The 24,357-nt window shown below is 42.7% G+C and overlaps 2 protein-coding genes across 2 annotated transcripts in view; both read right to left on the reverse strand.

The window, feature by feature from the left end:
- Positions 1 to 1,120: 1,120 nt before the first annotated feature.
- On the reverse strand, positions 1,121 to 7,131 carry LOC144513779 (interferon-induced protein 44-like). The gene is made up of 7 exons (XM_078244962.1): positions 7,029 to 7,131; positions 4,584 to 4,617; positions 3,130 to 3,319; positions 2,751 to 2,903; positions 2,032 to 2,200; positions 1,581 to 1,682; positions 1,121 to 1,475 (listed from the first exon to the last, which is right to left on the reverse strand). The coding sequence occupies exons 1-7, from the start codon at positions 7,129 to 7,131 to the stop codon at positions 1,408 to 1,410; spliced, it is 819 nt and encodes a 272-aa protein (XP_078101088.1). The 3' UTR covers positions 1,121 to 1,407.
- Positions 7,132 to 14,163: 7,032 nt separating this feature from the next.
- The window catches only part of LOC144513780 (activin receptor type-2A-like), a 13,407-nt gene continuing 3,213 nt past the window's right edge, over positions 14,164 to 24,357 (reverse strand). The window contains exons 2-8 of the mRNA XM_078244963.1: positions 22,028 to 22,277; positions 20,729 to 20,844; positions 20,473 to 20,627; positions 18,235 to 18,378; positions 15,037 to 15,140; positions 14,738 to 14,963; positions 14,164 to 14,511 (exon numbers count right to left, since the gene is read on the reverse strand). Coding sequence (XP_078101089.1) covers positions 14,164 to 14,511; positions 14,738 to 14,963; positions 15,037 to 15,140; positions 18,235 to 18,378; positions 20,473 to 20,627; positions 20,729 to 20,844; positions 22,028 to 22,277 — 1,343 coding nt within the window. The remainder of the gene's footprint in view (positions 14,512 to 14,737; positions 14,964 to 15,036; positions 15,141 to 18,234; positions 18,379 to 20,472; positions 20,628 to 20,728; positions 20,845 to 22,027; positions 22,278 to 24,357) is intronic.

Consider the following 24,357-nt stretch of genomic DNA (forward strand, 5'->3'; position numbering starts at 1 on the left):
TTTGAAACGCACAGGCCTTGTGCATCACCTGATGGGATCTCAACATGTGACTGTCATGGATACGCAGTTCTGGAAATTAAATGCCCTTTCAAATATAAGGACTTGTGCTCTATTGAGATCCTACAAATCCAAGATCCAACTTTTTGACAAACAGTTTCCCCTTTTGTGTAGGCTAATTGAAAACACCTGAGTGACATGGTGAGTAACCACTTGAAAACATGCCAAAACAATCCACTTGTTGGTTGGCTGTAAATGTTCACATACAAAAGAACAAAAACACAAAAAACAACAAGATACAGTTCACTAAGTGGCTGTACATAGTAAAAGTCCACATACAGAGAGAGTCACTAGGTAGCTACATTACAAGTTAAGCCCAAACAATTCTATACAGAGAAAATGATCACAAGAAAGGACTGAAATCTATTTCTTCATTCAACCCAGGGTACACTGTGCCTGTAAATCATATATATATATATATATATATATATATATATATATATATATATATATATATATATATATATATATATATATATATATTTGCTGTTTGGGTACATTGTTGACATTGGGGAACATGTGGTTTTTCTACCAGGCCAAGATATAAGCAGGTCCACCTGAAAAATATCAGTTTCTTCACCACCAGCAACATCTCTGGTTTTGACTCTGTGCACATTCCCCCTGGAGAACCAGGTTCACCTGGGAAGGTGTTTACAGTTTCAATGACCTTTGAGATGACTGGTAGGATGCTGATAGGTGACTAACTACTAACCTGTTTGTCACCAGATTCATACACATGGGTTATAGCAGGCTTTATAGCAGGCTTTAAGCCACTGGGAAAGTTGCTCTCATTATGCATGTACGTAAATTGCTAGAGACAGTATATGAGTGGGGGTAAGAATCTAATGTGATCATTTATTTTGTTGAATAAGATAATGTTGTTATGGAGAAGGAAATTTAAGTAAGTACTGAGTTAGTGCAGCTGTCTAAGAGGCTGACGTGTGTGTGTTCTGTGATTTCAGGAAGACAGAAATAAAAAAATAAAAACTATGCACGCCTAGAAATTCCTTTCATACATTCAAGTAACAAGTGTTGATGAAAAGAGTAACACCTGCACACTGACTGCAAGCTACATAATTTATTCATCACAAACATGCAAACATGCAATTACATGTATGTGTTGGGCAACTAGGATCAGATCCCAGCTGTCTTATAGAGACAACAGTCGTCATCAAATACAGACATTAACTGTCAAAGAGATCTGCCAACAGATTATAACTGGACATCCCAGACTCACTGCTTTCTGTAACATTTAAATTCATTTTGTAAATGAAGTCGTCTCCAAGGTTGATCATTTGTCTCAGTGCACTCAGGATCAGAGTGTCGACATCATCATTGATGTCGGTTTCATCACTGTAGTTCTTCACAGGAAAGATGTAGTTCTCTGGGACTCCCACTGCTGCGCTGAAGTCTTTCACCTGAGTGGTAAACAATGGGAGTTATGTGGGTTTCTGTGCTCATATCCTGAAATATTTGGACTACAAAGTCAAAACAGATGAAGTTATATTTATGTACGAACTCACCTTTTTGCTTCAGGTGCTTGCTCTTGTACACATTCTTCAGATCATTTTCAGTTTCAGGACAGGCTAAATCAATGTTGGTGCCTATTGCCATTTGGGGAATCCCTGCAGACAGAAACACACTCAGTATTTTAGCTTTTTCAGGAAGTTTCTGTTCATTAAATCCAACAAACAACTGAACAATCTGTTGGTCAGACAATAAGAGATTTTACTTTGTAAAAAAACTATAAACATGTCTGAACAAGCTCTCAGTAAAAATGCAAACTTACGTCAGGAAAAAGCTTAAATCTGATCTGAAACCTGAACATTATTTTAGTTTTTTAGTCCTGATCTTTGTATTATGGGCTGTATCAAACTGATAAATTATTGATTATGGACTCAGTGTTAAAGTGCTGAACTCATGTTTGAGTGTTGGAGTCTGACCACTGACTTGAGATCCAGTTAACCTGCTTACCCAGCTCACTGGCTGCCTCTCTGATAACGGCCATCTTCTTCAGAACTGAGTCTGTAATTTCTGCTGAGTTAGCAGAAAGCACACAAACCAGAACATGAACTTTGTCGTCTGCAGAGGGACAGGGGTTGTAGCCTGGGTCCTCAGGAGACAGTGGAGATGAAGGCTTGAACTGGAAAACACAATTACATTATGACACTGTGTTTAAGAATGTAAGACGATTACTGGTTGTTAGGAGGTGAACTGGTGATCAAAATCTGAATAACTGCACAGCCCTAGGCAGGGTTATAATGGTTAACTAAACTATAACAGCCTTGGTCCTAGGTCACCTCAGCCTGCTGGTGTTGCAGCATTTCAACTCTTACTTCCTTAAAATGACAAACGTCATATTAGCTGATCACTAATTCATGTTAAAGAGCCCCTATTAAGCTTTTTTGGATTTTCCAGTATTTTAGTGTGCTGTATAGTTTTTGTGTATGTAATAGATATATAAAGTACAAAAGAACACATTTCCCTCCAAATGGATCTTTCTCCCCCAGAGAGCACTTGTTCTCAACTGCCTAAAACGTCTCGCCCACATTCCTGAAATTCCTCGTTAATGATCTCATTGATTGAGAAAGCCAGCCCAGTTTTTCAGATGTGCTGCCCATATGTGCAGCCTCAGCGAGCACAGCCCGCCAGCTGCTTGTTTGTAATTTGAAAAAGCAGTATAATAGTCGTACCTGGTAACCCTCCTTCACATGTCCTTTCAGGGTCAGTTTGATGTCGTCAGCACAGATTCCATCTCCATCCTTCAGATCCATGACGTCATTGAAGACGAAATCACAGAATGTCTCTGGATTTCCTTCTTCTTTTCTGATTTTAAACGTTTCATACTGTAACACACAAAGATGAAATGCTCGTTTTAATCACAATAATCTACAGATTTATGGTTCTGCAGTGTTTCTTCTGTATGACGTCCCTGATACATTAATGTCAGACTAAACTCTGTTTATTCTCATGCAGATCATTTAGTTAGGGTTAAAGTTGGGGGAAAAGTTAAAGAGAAAGATTCATCAAACAGCAGATGTTGCTTTAGAGGTTGATCTAAAGTTGTCTTACTGTTCCACTGGAACGTTTGTCAGAGGTCAAAGCCGGAGTAGTCACTCTGCCTTGTATGACGCTGCAGACGGAGCTGATGAAGCTGGACTTTCCAGCTCCGTCGGGTCCGTACAGAAGGATTCGGACATGTTTGATGTCATCATTTCCAGGCTTATACTCCTTCACATACTGGAGATCCCTCGCATTGTCTCTGTGAAAACAAGATTACATTTCTTTTTAGATTTTAAAGAATTCCCCAAATTTCTCCATCTTCATAAAAGTCCAGTTTCCTTTCATAAAGTCTAACTCTTGTGTATGTTTGAAACTGAATTCCAATAGAGTTGAAAACTGAGTGTACTGTTATGAAATGTAATTCAGTTGCTCTGAAACAGAATTGGAGCCTCACTGAAAGTCTCTATCTAAACTTCCCCATTCAGTTGTCAGTTTGAGTGTACTGAGACAAACATCCGTTGGTTAAGGAAGAGCAATCGGCTGCAGATTCACAGAACTCTGGTCAATGTACATTTTTATTGGATTAAATCCAAACCCAACCTTCAGTTAGCGGCTGTAGCAACTCTCTGCTGGGTCTAAGTTATCAACAAGCTTCCTGTTGCTGTGTTACTTAGGTTAGACTCACCAGGCACCGGGTTTTGAATTACTTGCTATAGCCGCTAACTGAAGGTCTGTCTCCAGAGCTGCAACCAGCTCTCCTCCCGGCAAAGTCTCCTCCAAGGATCTACAGTATCACTAATCAGAAGAAACACTAATCCAAAATAAGAACGAGCTATCACCAGGCCCAGGGTCCAGCAGGATCCAGCAGGATCCAGCAGGATCCAGCAGGGTCCAGCAGGGTCCAGCAGGGTCCAGCAGGGTCCAGCAGGGTCCAGCAGGATCCAGCAGGGTCCAGCAGGGTCCAGCTGGTAAATGTAATGTAAGCGTATAGCTGTATGTTGTTGTATTGTTGTAAGTGTAAGTGTTGTACGACCTATAATGTGAGTTTGCTGTATGTGCATATCTATTTGATTGTTTCTGTAATAATATGATATTGTGAAGTAGGGGCAGGGCTCTATGAGCATTATGCCTCTGCCTGCTCTTGTCAAACTTATTCTTCATGTTGTTCTTTGGTAAAAGCTGATTTGTCTGTTTGTGTTTTTATCTTTATATTTTTTATCTTTTTTTTTCTTTCACAACAAACTGTTGATTGTTTGAGATAAATAAAAATCAAATCAAAAGTTTGGCGTCTCAGGTGCCTGGTTAGCTCACCTGGTTGAGCACGCATGTAAAGAGGTTCAGTCCTATTCGCAGCAGCCGCAGGTTTGGTTCCGACCTGTGGCCCATTGCTGCATGTCACCCCCCTCTCTCTCACACATTCCTATCTTAATCCCTCCTATCAATAAAGGCAACTAAAGACAATACTACACTTGTGTAGATTATGTTAAATAGCAGAGAGCAGAAACAAGTCAAAGTGAACTCACCCCCAAGATATTTTCCTCCATGGTTCACTCACAGCTGAAGAAAAAATATGTAATTACTTAAATTGATTAACATGTATCATTTTTAATGAATAATGATTATAATAAAAGTCTGAAGGTTGTTTAGAAATAAACTTCATATCTTACTGCGAGAAGGTGGGATCGACACTACAAAGAAACAGATGTATTAACATGTAAATATAGTCTGCAACACTTTTCATCACTTGGAATAAATACAGTTAATAAAATATTAAGTTGATTTGTAGAATGAATTTGTTCACTCAAAGCTGAAGAGAAAACGTAATTATTAGGTAATAGGCAAATAGAGCTAAACTGAGTAGACAACATGATTAACATGTCTAATGCAATATGACAAAATATTATAATAAAAGTTCAGAGTTCAGAAATAAACTTCATATCTTACTGAGTGAAGGGGCGGACCTCAAGTATACTGGAAAGAAAAACATTTAGGCATCAGGTAACATTTTCCACAGATTGGGGTCAGTAATCAGAGTGAACCCAGTGTTTGTATGGGACCAGAGTCACATCGTGACATCGTTATATAAATCTGTGTCGCTGCATAACGTAAAATCTAGTTTCTGTAATCTGCACTACGAATCCTACTAGATCATAAAAAACTGTCTGAAAACAAAACCTTCCTGTTATTTTAGGTCTCACTTCATTCATAAAATACTTAAAACACATATATTACAAATATTCAATGTATTAATAATTATAATATAAAACAACAAAAACTTCCAGTCTAGTAATCGCCACAAAACTATTTACATACTTACCAAAATTTCCATCCCCACTAATATAGCTACTAGAGTGGTTACCCATCTTTAGCTGATGTTGATCTGCTGCAGAGAGCAGAACAAGAGCCTCTTTATAGAACAGATCCTCCCTGTTTCATGAACCATGTGACTTTATTTCTTTGTGTTACTAACTTAGGGACTGTTCGTTATTTATTCAAGGGGCCACCGGAGGAGTTTTGGCACCGACCCTCCCCTTGCCAATAAAAAAATGTCTATGACCCTCCAAAACGATTTGGAAAAAAGGCATAACCCTCTCCCAGCAATTTATCAGAACCGTCTCTACTGGTCTGCGCTTGGCAAATATATACAGATTCCCCATGACTAAACCTCTGCATTCTCATGACACTCGCATCATACTCCTCTGTTATGGTGGGGGGGCCATTTCAGTAGATTAACTCACTAACATTGTTATGGTGGGGGGGGCATTTCAGTAGATTAACTCACTAACATTGTTATGGTGTGGGGGCCATTTTAGTAGTTTAACTCACTAACATTGTTATGGTGGGGGGGCCATTTCAGGAGATTAACTCACTAACATTGTTATGGTGGGGGGGGCATTTCAGGAGATTAACTCACTAACATTGTTATGGTGGGGGGCATTTCAGTAGATTAACTCACTAACATTGTTATGGTGGGGGGGCCATTTCAGGAGATTAACTCACTAACATTGTTATGGTGGGGGGGGCATTTCAGTAGATTAACTCACTAACATTGTTATGGAAACACAATAAGCATAGAAACTTCCTTAATTACTGCATTACTTCAAATACTAAGTTACTCCTCTAGTAAACTAGTATTCACATGAAATCAAACAATAAAACATTGAGACCATTCAGCAAGGCACTCTGGGTAACATTCAACACACAAACTGGTTGCTATGGACTCGTCACTAGGCTTCCTCCACTTCGCCGTGGAAAAACCCGCAATCAATTAGTAAGCTGACATCACATGTGGCATTTAGGAAACCTTTATTGCAACGTTGGCACGGCAAGATGTCCAGACTAGTGCAACTTTCGTTTTTTGCGTCCTGCTGCTCCCATCGTCAGCCAGGAAATACACTGTGTTCCAAATTATTATGCAAATGATATTTTTCACTGATTTTCCTAAATAGTCAATCCAACCGTACGAACACACTAGATGGGTGAAAGTCTTGGGTTTCTCCCTATCCTCTTCCTGGGACATGAAGTCTGCTCCCTGGCCTGAAAGCCCTGTGTTTTATCAGTATAATATTCAAGTCACCAACCGTTAGGGTATAAGTCGAATTACATTGAACAAACCACCCAATGAAAACAGTATTTTTTTTAAAAATATCTAAAAATAAAAAACTGAAAATGCACTGTTCCAAATTATTCTGCACAACATAGTTTCAAAGCATGTTCTAGGTTGTAAAATGGTCATTTGCTGAATTTGCAGCATTAGGAGGTCATATTTCCTGAAATCAAAAGCTATTTGAATCAGACCATCTTAACAGGACAGGTCAATGTTAACAGAGGAGCCTTCTTTGATTTCACCTTCACAGTGCTGGCATCCATTGAACTGGTGAGTTCATGCACAGTTTCTGCTTGAATGTCTTTGCAGGATGTCAGAATAGCCCCCCAGAGCTGCTGTTTGGATGTGAACTGCCTCCCACCCTCATAGATCTTTTGCTTGAGGATGCTCCAGAGGTTCTCAATAGGGTTGAGGTCAGGGGAGGATGGGGGCCACACCATGGGTTTCTCTCCTTTTATGCCCATAGCAGCCTATGACACAGAGGTATTCTCTGCAGCATGAGATGGTGCATTGTCATGCGTGAAAATGATTTTGCAAGACACAGTTCTTCTTTTTGTACCATAGAAGAAAGTGGTCAGTCAAAAACTACTCATACTTTGCCATGGTCATTTTCACACCTTCAGGGACCCTAAAGGGGCCTAGCAGCTCTCTCCCCGTGATTCTGGACCAAAACATGACTCTGCCTCCTCCTTGCTGACGTCGAAGCCTTATTGGGTTATGGTAGCCATCCACCAACCATCCACTACTCCATCCATCTGGACCATCCAGGTTTGCATGGCACTCATCAGTAAACAAGACTGTTTGAAAATGAGTCTTCATGTATTTCTGGGCCCACTGCAACCTTTTCTGCTTGTAAGGAGAGAAACCCATGGTGTGGCCCCCATCCTCCCCTGACCTCAACCCTATTGAGAACCTCTGGAGCATCCTCAAGCTAAAGATCTATGAGGGTGGGAGGCAGTTCACATCCAAACAGCAGCTCTGGGGGGCTATTCTGACATCCTGCAAAGACATTCAAGCAGAAACTGTGCATGAACTCACCAGTTCAATGGATGCCAGCACTGTGAAGGTGAAATCAAAGAAGGCTCCTCTGTTAACATTGACCTGTCCTGTTAAGATGGTCTGATTCAAATAGCTTTTGATTTCAGGAAATATGACCTCCTAATGCTGCAAATTCAGCAAATGACCATTTTACAACCTAGAACATGCTTTGAAACTATGTTGTGCAGAATAATTTGGAACAGTGCATTTTCAGTTTTTTATTTTTAGATATTTTTAAAAAAATACTGTTTTCATTGGGTGGTTTGTTCAATGTAATTCGACTTATAACCTAACGGTTGGTGACTTGAATATTATACTGATAAAACACAGGGCTTTCAGGCCAGGGAGCAGACTTCATGTCCCAGGAAGAGGATAGGGAGAAACCCAAGACTTTCGCCCATCTAGGGTGTTCGTATCCCGGGAGAACTACTTAAGAGAGCCCCTGTTTCAACCACAATCCTTTTTCTAATCTTAACTAGTCATTTTGGTGACTAAATGTACCTTTTAGTAGCTAAACCTAACTGTTAGAAATGCTGTCAGGACCGTCACAGATACACATAAAAACGTGATTAATATTGATGCATCCAGGGATGTTTTACAAAATAAAAAATAAGAAAAGTCAACTCCAGATGCATCAGACATTCTTAACAAGGCAGATCTGCTTTTACTCAGGTGTCCAGGGCCCAGTTTTTCAAAAAATGTAATCTGGATCAAATTGATGCCATGTTTTGCCATTCAGTATCACCTGATCCATCTCACTTTTATACCAGTTTTTTAAAGGAACATTGGATTGGATCACTGTGATCCAAATACCAAATTTCAGGATGACCAGATCCTGTTGACCAACAGTGCAGCCTACTGGCTCAGCAAAGAACAACAGGTAGGCAAAATACCGGGGGCCACAAATAGCCATTGTTTGTTTCAATTTTAAAAAAGAGAAATATTTTACATTCCTTATTTTGTTATAATGTTAAATAACAAAAGAAAAACAATACTATCCAATAGTCCATATCTCATTAGGTGTGACATGCTGCATATATGCTTCAAATATGAAGAAATGTATACTGTATATCATCATTACACACTGATTTTGATTTGATTGAGTCTATTTTCGATAAACCATGACAATCCAAGTTTGATATTAGTAATCAGAGGTGCAGTGCTACGCGCTCCTCTGTGCTTCCATTGGAGATGTCGCCCACTCATAGTCTAATAACCACGGTGTCCGTCCCCCGACTCAGATCGGTAAAATCAAACGTAAACCAACGAGGTGCTATACTTAACAACCTAACTGGAATTAAAACTACCTCTGCAATGATAGAACAGAATAGGAGAATCAAATGTTATTAAACTGTTATTAACTATTAAATATTAGATCTCTGTCTTCTAAAGCATTATTGGTAAACTAATTGATATCAGATAATCAAATTGATCTATTCTGTCTTACTGAAACATGGCTGGGCCATGAAGAATATGTTAGTCTAAATGAAGCCACTCCTCCCAGTCATATTAATACTCAAATTCCTCGAGGCTCAGGTCGAGGAGGGGGAGTTGCAGCCATATTTGACTCAAACCTGTTAATCAATCCTAAACCTTAACTTAATTATAACTCGTTTGAAAGTCTTGTTCCTAATCTTCAACATCTGATATGGAAAACAGTATAGCCAATTATATTGTATATTATACAATAGTTTTTGTCATGTGTAGTCCTAAAATCAGATAAAATAATTATTGTAGGTGATTTTAATATCCATGTGGACGTTGACAGCAGTAGCCTTAGTACTGCCTTCAGCTCACTACTAGATTCAGTTGGTTTCAGTCAGAGTGTGCATGAGGCCACGCACTGTTTTAACCACACCCTCGACCTTCTGCTGTCATATGGCATCAAAATTGAAGATTCAATAGTATTTCCACAGAATTCCTTATTTCAAATGTCTCTTGGCCCATGAGGCTGTACAGACACTGTTGGTCCTTTTGCAGTGTGGCTGGCCTATGGTCTGTTCCTTGTGAATATTTACCCCCAGGTGTATACATTTGTATTATATGTGTTTCACATATTTATTATTGTATGCAGCACATTGACTTTTGATGTCAGGCAGCTGCCTTCATTGTCTGTAGTAACTATGACCGGAGCACCTAGGACAAGAGCACAACCATCCTCACAGGGAGGAGGTCTGGGTGGATGTGTGGGTCCTAAAACACAGGGCTTTCAGGCCAGGGAGCAGACTTCATGTCCCAGGAAGAGGATAGGGAGAACTACTGAATGTTAAATCCCACTTGATCATGATTGTTTACAGTAAACACTATATATAAACAACTCCACAGTGGCAAAGCCCCAGGAATTGATGAGATCCGTCCAGAAATGCTTAAAGCTCTGGGTGTGGAGGGGTTGTCTTGGTTGACACGCCTCTTCAACATTGCGTGGAAGTCTGGGACGGTGCCTAAGGAGTGGCAGACCGGGGTGGTGGTTCCCTTTTTAAAAAGGGGGACCAGAGGGTGTGTGCCAATTACAGGGGTATCACACTTCTCAGCCTCCCCAGTAAAGTCTACTCCAAGGTGCTGGAAAGGAGGGTTCGGTCGATAGTCGAATCTCAGGTTGAAGAGGAACAATGCGGATTCCGTCCTGGTCGTGGAACAACGGACCAGATCTTTACTCTCGCAAGGATCCTGGAGGGAGCCTGGGAGTATGCCCAACCAGTCTACATGTGTTTTGTGGATCTGGAGAAGGCGTATGACCGGGTGCCCCGGGAGATACTGTGGGAGGTGCTGCGGGAGTACGGGGTGAGGGGGTCCCTTCTCAGGGCCATCCACCTCTGTACGACCAAAGCGAGAGCTGTGTCCGGGTTCTCGGCAGTAAGTCGGACTCGCTTTCAGGTGAGAGTTGGCCTCCGCCAGGGCTGCGCTTTGTCACCAATCCTGTTTGTAGTATTTATGGACAGGATATCGAGGCGTAGTCGGAGTGGAGAGGGGTTGCAGTTCGGTGGGCTGGGGATCTCGTCGCTGCTTTTTGCAGATGATGTGGTCCTGATGGCATCATCGGCCTGTGACCTTCAGCACTCACTGGATCGGTTCGCAGCCGAGTGTGAAGCGGCTGGGATGAGGATCAGCACCTCTAAATCGGAGGCCATGGTTCTCAGCAGGAAACCGATGGAGTGCCTTCTCCAGGTAGGGAATGAGTCCTTACCCCCAAGTGAAGGAGTTCAAGTACCTTGGGGGTCTTGTTCGCGAGTGAGGGGACAATGGAGCGGGAGATTGGTCGGAGAATCGGCACAGCAGGTGCGGTATTACATTCAATTTATCGCACCGTTAGACGTAAAAAGAGAGCTGAGCCAGAAGGCAAAGCTCTCAATCTACCGGTCAGTTTTTTGTTCCTACCCTCACCTATGGTCATGAAGGCTGGGTCATGACCGAAAGAACAAGATCCAGGGTACAAGCGGCCGAAATGGGTTTCCTCAGGAGGGTAGCTGGCGTCTCCCTTAGAGATAGGGTGAGAAGCTCAGTTATCCGTGAGGAGCTCGGAGTAGAGCCGCTGCTCCTTTGCGTCGAAAGGAGCCAGTTGAGGTGGTTCGGGCATCTGGTAAGTATGCCCCCTGGGCGCCTCCCTAGGGAGGTGTTCCAGGCACGTCCAGCTGGGAGGAGGCCTCGGGGGAGACCCAGGACTAGGTGGAGGGACGTCCAGCTGGGAGGAGGCCTCGAGGGAAGACCCCAGCTGGGAGGGGGCCCCGGGGAAGCCCCAGGACGAGGTGGAGGGACGTCCAGCTGGGAGGAGGCCTCGGGGGAGACCCAGGACTAGGTGGAGGGATTATATCTCCAACCTGGCCTGGGAACGCCTCGGGATCCCCCAGTCGGAGCTGGTTAATGTGGCCCGGGAAAGGGAAGTTTGGGGTCCCCTGCTGGAGCTGCTACCCCCGCGACCCGACCCCGGATAAGCGGATGAAGATGGATGGATGGATGGACTATATAAGGGCCGGTGTTGTGCTGTGTGCAAATTCTCTGGTATACGCCCAAGAATTGGAGAGATGCCACCAAAAAAGGCTGAAGAACTTCAGCAGTAGTCAAAATATCATACTTGCTATTAGAGTTTTAATTGTGTTTTTTTAGAATAGGAATAGAAGTAGAAGTACAGTGCATAATGCTCAGGAAAATACTGCGCTTTTTAGTTGGTCAATCGAGCAATCGCATTCTGCTGCCACGAGATGTCAATGCACCTGACCAGCCCTCATTTTAAGATGCTCATGAGGGTGTAAGAGCATTTGCTACTTACACAATGTGGCTGCTTCAAAATAACTGCTTTGGTCTGAAACTAGCAGAGTAAGATAGAGATAGAAGTGTGTTCGGTTTCCCTTCTGAAGCTGATATGTACACATTTGTGTTTATTTTGTTCTATGTGTTCTCATGCATTGTGACAACACAGTTATTGTTAACATGTCATTATTCTGTATATATATATACATATATATATAAGTTACAGACTCAGTTCTGCAGAAGATGAAGGAAATCAGAGAGGCAGCATCTAAGCTTGGTAAGAATATAATATACTTGGCTTCAGAAAGTATTGAAATTGTTTACTTTTTGCACTTTATTGTGTTGGTTTATTAAAAAACAAAATCTAATTCATTAAATATCAAAAACGGAATCTCTCATTTAAGGAAGTATTCAGACTGGTTATTCAGTACTTTGTAGAAGCCCCTTGTACAGTAATTACAGCTTTGAGTCTTCGTGGGTACAGCTTCAAGCTTTGCACACTTGGATTTGGACAGTTTATGCCATTCTTCGTGGCAGATCCTCTCAAACTCCTTCGGATTGGATGGGAAGCATCTGTGAACCAGCATTCTCAGGTCTCTCTACAGATCTTGCATCAGGTTTAGGTCTAGGCTTTGGCTGGGCCACTCAAGGAGAATCAGAAACTTGTCCCAAAGCCACTCTGACCTAGCCTCGTGAGAGCGTCCTGATCTCACGAGCTCCAGTTTTCCACTGGCAGATCAGTCTGGCATCTCGAGACAGAGAAAATTTGGAGCCGTTCGCCAAATGACCGACCAATCAGCGTTGGTTTTGAGGCGGGTTTAGGTGGTGATAGACAGATGGTTTATCCAATCAGCTAACCAGTATTTTCAGACAGCGGTAGCCCTAATTCTGTTAGCCGCTCGCTAATGCTTTTTTCTCTTGGATCCTTCTTTTGGAATATGGACCGGGAACCTGAAGTGGTGCCTTTTATTCGTAAATTCTCGTTACACAAACGGCAAATATCCTTTACCGACATGTTGCTTGCTCAATCACCCTTCACCACAGGGATACTCTTAGCCATGTAATAGGACAAAGTGTTCTGACCAAAGAGTTCAACGTTTACAGAAGGCACGTTCATTGGGAAACCTGAGTTAACTCAAAGTTTCACATTTAGATGTATGCTTTTTCCTGCCAAATGCTTGAGTTCTTTATATATATATATAGATATATATATATAGATATTTATTTATTTATTAATATCTAACTTGTATGCCTCAGAATTCTTTGTTTTTATTTCATCACAGTTAATATATTCAATACATTTTTCATATCAACCTTTCCTTTCCCTCGTTATCTGCTTTCTAACATAGCACAGATGTAGAGGTAGTAACATTTACTGTTTAGGTACTATGGATTTTGGTTTTGTAAGTATTTGTTTCTATGGTCATTTTCTGGTGGAAACTCTGAACTTTGAACGTTTCTTTCTGGTTGGCCAAAGTGTCCCCTATCGTGCGTTTCAATGATGTTTAATTAACTCAATATAAGTCAGTCTAAGTTCAATTCAATAGTCATCCCTACCCAACTGAACATAGACACACATTTTTTTTTGACGTTTTTGACAGACGATTTTTCCATGCTGCTGTATATCATAAATACGTATTTATATGATAATATCCTGAGGGACTTAAGAACAAAAAAAGAATAAAATAGAATGTATATAGGGTAGGTGTAATAAGCTAATGCTTCAACCTACACCTTTTGATCTGTATTGATTATAAACGATTTAAGATGACACTGCATGAACTACACTTTACACTTTTTTTGTGATGTGTATTTATGTGATTGATTTAAATAAACTTAACTACTAAGCATATAGAAAAAAAACATTTGAACTGATATTGCCTAGAGGAATATGGTTATACAGTAGGCCTATTATGGATGAACAGAAATATTGTATGTAGGTATAAACTGAGTGTGTGTGTGTGTGTGTACACACACACACCTACACACGTAATACTACATGTATGTTGTAGGGATTATACAGTATAGGTTAAATGTGATTTTGATTGGATTTGGAGGTTTTATTTTTTCCTACTAGGTGAACCGGCTAAGGTGTTTTGCCACAGAATGCTCTTTGTCCGGTTTGGTAAGCCCTCTGTGTTGGCCCAAGGTAGGGTGAGCTTCCTGTTTCTGTTCCTGTAAGGTAGCCTGTATGGTGCTAGACTCCCTCCCTCTTAAGATGGCTCCATTGACGATACCTTTTGGAAACTGTTGGCTTTCTGCTCTTTTATTTGTGCCACCACGTACTGACTGGCAGCCTTTGAAAATTGTTGCCTGAATCTGTGTCCACCTGCTTTGGTTTTGGCCCTCTCTCTCTCTATGTTGTTCTTGATTTCCAGTGCAGCCAGGCGAAGACGCGCTTCAAAGCTTTCATAGCTGAAGGCCTTTGTCTTCCTTGCATATTTATTATAAAGAGCATGAACACTCTCTAATTCACCTGTGTGGATGCCCTCTGTCACCCTGTCAAGGTTTTGGAGGAGCTGTCTGTTCAGGACGGAGCCACAGGCGCCTGCTCTCCTCATCTGGGGTGTAGGGAGGGTGGTCACATTTTGTTATTGTCTCCCCAGTCACCCACTCATGAACATTTGTTATGTGGTGTAGCAGAGATATCCACTTTTCCCTGAGTCGTACTCTATCTCCCCCACAGCAGGAAACAGAATACCACAAGTGGTTAGTTATCATCCTGATCCACTCACTCAGGTCAGGATTTTTGCATCTTAAAATTTTCTGATGTTTCTCTCTTAGTACCTTCTGCACAGATGGGTGGCAGTCGGCAGCCAACACAGAGATGGAGACTCCGTGGTCCGCAAGCTTGGCCAGGCATCTCTCCATACTCTCTACCTCAAGCCAGTAGCTATTTTTCACGTCAGTCACCCTCACAGTTTCCTGAGCCACGATCATCTTTGATTCTGTGTCGAGCAGTGAGTAGGTGCCGAAGGTTGCATTATAGCCAGGGCTGTCATACCGCCATCCCCTGAGACAGTGATCAGCTTCTCACTCACAGCACTCATGACCCCCTCATTGTGGATAGTCCAGGCATAGTTGACCTCTGGTATGACGTAGGCTTTCTGGATGTTATACCACTGCCTTTCTGACATGGCCTCCAAACCAATGGTTTCGCATACCTCCAGGAAAGGACTGCACTCATTTCCTGTCACAAACACAGCAGCCGGAACAGTGATATTGCACTCCATGACTCCCCTGATTTGATTTTGCGAATGCCAAATGTAATTATGACCATCAGTGTGTTTTTACAGTCACCCCAAAACCACTGTTGGACAAGGCTGGTGGTTCTTCTAGGGCTTTGCCACAACCCTCCCAGTGACACATGGAAAACAACATTAACAACTGCTTGTTAGAGACAATGCTTTTTCTGTGATCAATACAGTTTGTGCCTTCCTCCTTTACATCACTGCAACTGGCACTGTCATCACTTGTGAAACAAAAGTCCTCATTGTGGTCCCCAAAGGACACCTCATCCTCTTCTACTTCACTGCAGCTTTGCTCAAATGACACTTCCTGAGTGTGCTGTGGTTATTCAAGAGCAGAATAGTGGTGTTGAGGTTCTGGGGACAGATTTGTTGTCAAGGTGGCCAAAGTTTCCACAGCAGGGAAATAGAGATGGTCATTGATGAGTATTGTAATGTTGACCAGGTCATCAGTTAGTGTAGCTATGGTCCTGAACTGCTTTTCCCTGCCCTCATGAATGTTCTCCTCAACTAGGTCTGTCTGGGTACCAACAGATAAACTGACTCTGGCTTCACAGAGTATGTCCTGATCTTCCTCATTCCTGTCATTCACAGTTTCACTGCCCACTGTAGACATGCATGCCTGCTTGATCTGAGGGAAGGGGGAAAAGGGGGGAGAATTTGTAAAGAGCTGTAAGATCATTTTGTGCACTACACATTTACAAACTAATTACTAGTAATTACTACTACTGATGAAGTACTAGTAATTGTTTTCCTGTGGTTCATTATGTTTCCTAATGTATTATTATGTATCAATTCATTTTGTCTCAAAATATTGCAAACAATACAAAATTGTGTCTAAAATATGCATTACATTGTATTTGCATATGTGCATTGTAATGTACATAGTAAATTATTAATGGACCAATAGTGGTTCATGGTGTTATAAAAGGGACATGTGGTGGGAGGTTGGAGAGCTTTAGCTATGTATCCCCTCTAATTTATTGTATCCAAGCACATTATGCATTTTAGGAAATAGAGACAGCTTATATATCGTGTGCATTTAGAGAAAATAGAAAAACATGGTTGAAGTCCTGTGCGTTTTAGAAAATCGAGGCAGATAAATGGAAAATGTGATTGGACGAATTCATCCAATGGGATCACTTGTTAAGTTAGCTGCACAAAATGTTAAAACCAAAATAAATAAAGTTTGTAAAAAAAATAAATAAGTTAGCTGCACGTAGGTGAGTTACCCCAGGTTGACCATAGATGCACGGAGGATTCACAAGTTTTGGCGTTTACTTGAGGCTAGTGCAGAGTGGCAGATGTGTTTCCTTGTGGTCGTTGATGGTACTGCTCAGATACTCTTACTATGGAAGTAGCAGCTCTGCATCAACAATGTGCCCTGAGACAGTGAACATCAGCTAGCTTCAGGGTGAGTAGAAAGGGACAATGGATTATGTTTACAGACCCGCTGTGGTTTAGTTAGCAGCTAGTAAACGCATTATTATTGATCTGTGATATCGTCGGAGTCATGGTTTATTCATACAGTCTATGGTCGGAGTGCTAGCTTGTGGAGTTTGACATTAGTGCTTCCACCGTGTTTAGCTGCTAGCCCTTTCCCCAGGTTGGATCGGTTGGTATCTAGCTTGGTTTTGGGACTCAATTTCAATGATGCCCAGTGTGTCAGTCTCAGTTTTGTTGAACGCTATAAAGCCTACACGTTAGGCTTTATTATTTGTGCGTGTAAGTGAATATGTACGTGTTTTGTGTATATCACAACAACGTTCCATCCAGCCCTTTGCCTAGTTGATTGCTAGCATGCTGGATAACAGCTAAACCTCTCTGTCCTCTGCCTGATGTGAGCGTTTCAGCGCCCTGTCTCTGCGGCAGATAGCATCGGTGGTGTTGGTACTTGCCGTTGGTCTATCGGTCTGCCCTGTACTGTAGCCTGAAAAATCAATAACTGACGGAAATGGCCTCAGGTTTCAGTCTGTTGGACTTAACCCTCACCAGTGACCCTGTTGAATCAAAAGTACAGCTCTCTAAATAGTCTGTTGCTAAAAAATGTCGCTACAGACTCGAAATCCAGGGGTCTGTTGGAGGGCTGGCCAGTTTTCAGGCAGCTAGCCATGAGTTGAGGACTGGTTTCCTTGTCAAAGGCAGCCTGTGGAAATGTATCGTAACTCCAGCTGCCTTAGCCCTATACAAGTCATTACTGCAGCCAGGGCAATGCAGTATGACCCCCCCCAGACCTGTTGGTTTCCGTTTCCTCAGCCATGTCCGTTAGCCTCCGACTGTCTCAGACTGTTTACGTTCTATGGCTGCTGATCATGCCAGTGACGTAGCCGATTATGGAATTCCAACATGGCGGCGCCCGTGTAACAACACAACACTTTCAATGTACCATTTTATCCCTTTTAACAAATTCAGCCATTTTAATCATTGTACCAATGAGAAGAAATAAAATACATCTGTTATATCACCTTTACTGAAATTCCAGTTCGGTTCATCTTTAAACCAGAACCAAGCTGTAATGTTACCCTACAGGACTAATGTTCACCCATCAGACTCCATGTAAATAATCAGGACTTTTAGCGTGTATAGAGCCAGCATATCTCCACCAGACTCCATGTAAATAATCAGGACTTTTAGCGTGTATAGAGCCAGCATATCTCCACCAGACTCCATGTAAATAATCACGACTTTTAGCGTGTATAGAGCCAGCATATCTCCACATGTAAATGGGTGAATTAAGGGTTTATTTCAACCAAACCAGAATGGTGATTGTTGGAACAGTGGAAAGATGAACCAAGACGGCTTTTGATAGTTTGATTTAGTTTCTGTCCACTTTGAATGAAGTGTTTTTTTATGATGATAAAAAGTCCTGATTATTTACATGGAGTCTGGTGGGTTTGGTGATGGGGATTTTGGTTTAATTATAAACACTCCAATTTCATTGTTGTTGTGTTTTTTCTAAAAGCACTTTATAAACTTGTCAGGAAAAGTTCTATAAAGACAAAACAAGACAGGAAGTGATGTATTGACAGTACAGACCTGCAGGGGGAAGATTTTGACGGCGACGTATTCGCTGAGCAGCCGAGCCTTCCACACACAGCCGAAGCGCCCCCTGGCTTTGACCTCCAGTAACTGCAGAGGCTTCTGTCCCAGCAGGGGGGAGGGGGGCATGGGGCCGGGGTCCTGGGACAACAACAACATGGAGACTCATCAGGGGACTGAAGTACAGACATGTGACTCATGTTCAGATCTCTCTCTGTAATACTATGACGTTACAGGCAACAGAATCACCACCGCTGCACGTGGCGCTAGTTAACACTCCACTTGTCAGCAGGTAGCACCAGCCTACTGTTAGCTGGCAGGTTAACAGGCTGACAGCTAAATGCTCTAACGTGTGTCTGTATTTCACTGGAAGCGGGACGTCCCCACAGTCTGCAGCTGAAGACACAGAGGAGACTGGCTGACCTTTGAGACAGCGTGGACACTGGCGGAGACACAACATGACGGGACACAACACTGCCTTCAGCTGTGACGTCCGCAGGTACGACGTAATGTCTCCTGCTGCGCCGTTTCCTTTAACCTGTGTCGTTCTACTTTCCATATGCAGTTTCTACTATCCTCAAGTTCTTTTAGTTAGAGCAATCCCTTTATTACACGTAACTTATTTTCTTTATAATACGGACCGCATAATGTCCTCTCTAGTGGATGAGCTCACTTCAATGTTCTTGTCCTAATGTACATTGTTGTCTTGATTTATAATGTATATCTCTTATTGATATGTAAGGAATTTGTTTGTGTGCAGCTGTTGGCAATAAAGTTTATCTTAAACCCTGAACACAGAAGTATAACAGCTGCTTCCTGAGAGACTGATCAGTCACGCACGTTATAATACAGAGACAACATCTGTCACAGACAACATCTGTCAGAGACATCATCTGTCATAGACAACATCTGTCATAGACAACATCTCTTAGAGACAATATATCTTAGAGACATCATCTCTCAGAGACAACATCTGTCATAGACATCATCTCTCAGAGACAACATCTGTCAGACAACATCTGTCAGAGACAGAAACATCTCTCAGACAACATCTGTCAGAGACATCATCTGTCAGACAACATCTGTCAGAGACAGAAACATCTCTCAGAGACATCATCTCTCAGAGACAGACAACATCTGTCATAGACATCATCTGTCATAGACATCATCTGTCATAGACAACATCTGTCAGAGACATCTGTCAGAGACAACATCTGTCAGAGACAACACAGAGAATTAAATAAAGTTTATATAAAGTAATAAAGTGTATAGAAAGTAATAAAGTGTATATAAAGTAGTAATAGTGTATATAAAGTAGTAAAGTGTATATAAAGTAGTAATAGTGTATAGAAAGTAGTGAAGTGTATATAAAGTAGTAATAGTGTATAGAAAGTAGTGAAGTGTATATAAAGTAGTAATAAAGTGTATATAAAGTAGTAATAAAGTGTATAGAAAGTAATAAAGTGTACTAAGGAGGAACTAAAGAAAGGTCAGGCTGGCGGAAGATAAGGATGCAAAATCAAATTCAAGGAACGGGACAAATGTATAAATACTTTATAATACCATCACTACTACATGTGTTACTGATAGTTAAACTGACTGTAAGTGATGTATCAGTGAGGTTATTATAAAGGGAAGCTGATGAAATACAGGGACAGCTGATCTTACCTCGATCATTATATGAAAGGCGTGCTGAGAGGCAGAAACAGTCCACAGTCAGACACAACAACAACAACACAACAACAACAGCAGCAGCTTGCTTTCATTCAGACGCTCAAACATTTTAAATCCTTAACATTTACTGTGAGAGACTGTTCAGTCCTAAGTCTGTCTGCAGCTTCCTGAATATGTGTATGTCTGTGTGTGTGTGGGTCTCCGTGTGTGTGTGTATGTGTCTGTGTGAGTGAGTGTGTGTGTATGTGTGCGTGCGTGTCTGTGTGTGTATGTGTGTGTGTATGTGTGTGTGCGTGTGTGTATATGTGTGTATGTGTGCGTGTGTGTATGCGTGTGTGTGTGTGTGTGTGTGTGTATGTGTCTTACCTGTGTGTGTGTGTGTGTGTGTGTGTTGTGTGTGTGTGTGTGTGTGTGTGTGTGTGTTACCTGTGTGTGTGTGTGTGTGTTACCTGTGTGTGTGTGTGTATGTATGTGTATGTGTGTGTATGTGTGTTACCTGTGTGTGTGTGTGTGTGTGTGTGTGTGTGTGTGTGTGTGTGTGTGTGTGTGTGTGTGTGTTACCTGTGTAGGTACCAGGACTGGAGGATAGGCCAGTTTGTGGTGTCGGTACACCCAGAAGGAGAAGAGGAAGACGCCGCTGACGGCCATGATGGGAACCAGCGAGTACATCAGCGTGCTCAGCACCGTGGGCTGGGGCGCTACCGGCTTGTTCGTCGCTACAATTCATTTATAAAGTTAACAACACAATAACAACATGGTTGATCCACACAGAGGCATCAAAGTCCAGTAGTATGTTAGAAATGAAGGTGTGACTGACTGTGTATGGGCGGCTGGCTGCCGTCGGGCCGGTAGAAGAACTGGCTGTTACACAAACTGCCCTCACAGCAGCAGAAGAAGACTGCCGGAGCATCTTTCTTCTCCACACACTCACTCCTGTTAACATAGGACCATTAATATTCACTCTGTCAAACACTCCTGTTGGAAAAATAGGATTCAATAAGACTTCTGTCACAAACATAGGATTCATTAAGAAGATATTCACTGCTGTCAGAACAGAAGAGGATTCAGAGAGATCTTTCTGCAGCCAGAGACTCCACAGACACACAAAGTTGTAACATTATACATGCACTACATTTATTTCATCCTACAGAAAGGACAAGAGAAAGGTGAAGCCCTTTGTGAATTAAATGTAAGTGTGTAATAGTTTGAAGAGCCTGTAAACAGGGGCAGCCCTGCTGCTGTTTACCAGTTCCTAGTCCTACGGAAGAGCACCACGCACCAACTACTGTTGTTTTTGGCTGTTTTCATTTCTCTAACACCTCCCCCGGAGTACCCCAGACTCTAACCCCTCCCCCAGAGTACCCCCAGACTCTAACCCCTCCCCAGAGTACCCCAGACTTTAACCCCCTCCCCCAGGGTACCCCAGACTCTAACCCCTCCCCCAGGGTACCCCAGACTTTAACCCCTCCCCCAGAGAACCCCAGACTTTAACCCCTCCCCCAGAGTACCCCAGACTCTAACCCCTCCCCCAGAGTACCCCAGACTTTAACCCCTCCCCCAGGGTACCCCAGACTCTAACCCCTCCCCCAGGGTACCCCAGACTTTAACCCCTCCCCCAGGGTACCCCAGACTTTAACCCCCTCCCCCAGGGTACCCCAGACTCTAACCCCTCCCCCAGAGTACCCCAGACTTTAACCCCCTCCCCCAGGGTACACCAGAATCTAACCCTTTCCCCCCCCAGAGTACCGCAGACTCCCCCAGAGTACCCCCAGACTCTAACCCCTCCCCCAGAGTACCCCAGACTCCCCAGACTCTCCCCCTCCCCAGAGTACCCCAGACTCCGCCAGAGTACCCCAGACTCTAACCCCTCCCCCAGAGTACTCCAGACTCTAACACCTCCCCCTTCTCCGTGAAATGAAGCTGCCTTCAAGTGCGGTTGGATATGATCGAGATCTATACCCGACCTGATCTATAAATAAAGACAGATTTATGTAGATTTAAACTTTGGAGCTTCTGGCTTTAACAAGATCTGTGTGTGTGTGTGTGTGTGTGTGTGTGTGTCTCTGTCTCTTATTGTCCTGTACCTGATAATAAATAAGGTTATGATAATAATTACCGGTCGTAACAGTCGGGGTCGTCCAGCCAGCAGCCCTGTTCGACCACCCGAACTTCTCCCGAGATGTTCTTCCATGTAGCAAAGCAGTGAAGTCTCTTATCCTTCTCTCCAGAGCAGGTGACCACGCCGCTCAGGTTCCCCCGGCTCTCAGACACCCCCGAAGACAGCGAGGACGCCGAGGACAGCGAGGACGAAGGGCTGTAGTTGTAGTGGACGCACTCCTGAGTGTCAGAGCGTCCCAGGATGGCACCTGAGGAAGGAAACATCCCCGTTAGAGCTGGTTTCTCAGGACTAAGCCTCTGGCTCAGTTTTTCTAGAGTAATCCAGGGGGATTTCAGATCAAATCTTGGAAATGGGTTTTTCAAAAGTAAGGGTGCTCCGATTGATCGGTCATCGATCGTTATCGGCCGATAAAGGCTTTAAATAGTTTGATCGGTGGTCTCCATAAAGGCCGATCAGATGACGCACTACTCGTGAGAACATTTTCTACATGAGGCTAAAATGGCGGCCTCCCTGCATTCACCGGTCTGGCAGTTCTACAAGGTGTCTGAAAAAGACAATACATTAGCTATTTGCAACGTGTGTGCCAAGGAAATTCCACAAGGCGGAAAGCTCCAAAGACATTTCAACACCACCAACCTCATCAGACATTTGAAGGTTAGTCACGGAAAGGAGGATGAGGAGTTTTAAAGTTAGCTAGCGCTAAGGCAGAGAGAGCGGGGTCGTGTAGCAGCTCGGCGCCACTCACTCAGCTCTCTGTAACGGAGGCATTGCAACGACAGCGACCCTACAGTAATGAAAGAAATATCAGCCAAAATAATGTAATTCATATGCCTCGATCACCAGCCGCTGTCAGTTGTGAAAGACGAAGGGTTCTGGCGACTCATGTCTTAGTTGGATTCACCCTACACTCTGCCAGGGTGTCAATATGTCACTGATGTTTGCCTGCCGCAGTTATACCAAACAGTGTTTGCACATGTTGACAGCCTTATGAAGGACGTCACATCAATCAGCTTCACAAGTGACATTTGGATTTAAATCTTTAGGAGATATGGCTCTACTAATCTCTATTCCTCTTCTGTCTTTATCATTGAATCATGATGCAGAAGACCTCATGACAGTGCAGCTGTGGTTCTAAGCTGCAGTTCTTGAAATCCCAAGAGATGTGAAGTCTCTTTCAAATGGATCTAGATTTCAAGACTGTTCATTTTTTGTTATTCGACAGGAACGTTTTTTGTGTAGCTTCACTTGTATTCAGCCCTGATGTGGAGCTAAAAGAACATTTACCTTAGTTAGGATCAGTCTGAAATTGACAAAACTACAAAGAATTTGTTTTGCTGAAGAAATGTCTGCAGTGATTGAAAGGACATTTTTTAGATTTTGAGCTAGGACAAAAAGCCAAACAATTACTGATAGATTCTCTAAACGTGTGACTGTTAGTCTAGTTCATTACAGCAGGAGGACAAGCCTAAAATACTGGACATCAAGATATGGGAATCTTTTTTCTTTGCTCTGCACTTTAAGTTTAAGTACACTTTAAGTTTCTGTAACTTAACAATGACAGTTTTTTTTGTAATTTATTCCGAAATAAGCCTTTATATGTTAAGCTCTGAGCGGTTTAAGGTGTGTTTCTAACAGAGGAAGTGAATGTTGAACGTTTCCTGTCAATAAAAGTAAACCGTTGACAATTCACAATACATTAAAATGAATATATGATAAATATATGACATGATAAATAGAAGGCTTCAAATAGACCCGGTGATCGGTATCGACCGATACGGCTTCCAGCAATCGGTCCTAAAAATCCTGATCGGAGCACCCTGACTGTACGTACACACCGCCGCCGTCTTGAGCTTCTAAAGATACAGGAAGTCATTACCATCTGAAACAGGAAGAAGCAGGAAGTCATTCATCTTCAATGGAAGCTTCTCTCAGCTGAAAGGAGCAGCAAATCTGTCGGCGTCACGTTTTGAGCGACCAGAGCGCCAATCAGAAAGTTGAAAGTAGGTCAACGTTATGGTAATGAGCTATGACGCAGTTCAGCAGCAACCAATCAGAACATAGACGTCCTTCACGCTGGCTGATTCCAGAGAAACATACGATGTAAACTGTCGTTCCTACCAAACATTAGTTCAGAGAAAAAGGAGGAGGAGCTCATCATGGCCGTTGCTGGGTTCCCTATCATTGATGATATTTGCGTATAGGGACCAGTTAACGTTACCCGCAGGTCACATGGTCTCTAAACAGTCCGCTCACGGTGAAGTCCTGCACGCATCAACAGCTGGCGGCTGCTCGCTCTGCCTGCTCAAGATCAGACCATGTAATCCCAT

Source organism: Sander vitreus, unplaced genomic scaffold (assembly GCF_031162955.1).
Source record: "Sander vitreus isolate 19-12246 unplaced genomic scaffold, sanVit1 ctg346_0, whole genome shotgun sequence".
Lineage (NCBI taxonomy): Eukaryota > Metazoa > Chordata > Actinopteri > Perciformes > Percidae > Sander > Sander vitreus.

Excerpts from the sequence above, each read along its gene's own strand:
- LOC144513779 (XM_078244962.1), bottom strand. The coding sequence starts at position 7,131 with ATGGGCATAAAAGGAGAGAAACCCATGGTGTGGCCCCCATCCTCCCCT. Across the intron at positions 3,320-4,583 it reads TGGAGGAAAATATCTTGGGG|AGACAATGCGAGGGATCTCC; the intron begins GTGAGTTCACTT and ends TTGTTTTCACAG. Across the intron at positions 2,201-2,750 it reads ATGTGAAGGAGGGTTACCAG|TTCAAGCCTTCATCTCCACT; the intron begins GTACGACTATTA and ends TGTGTTTTCCAG.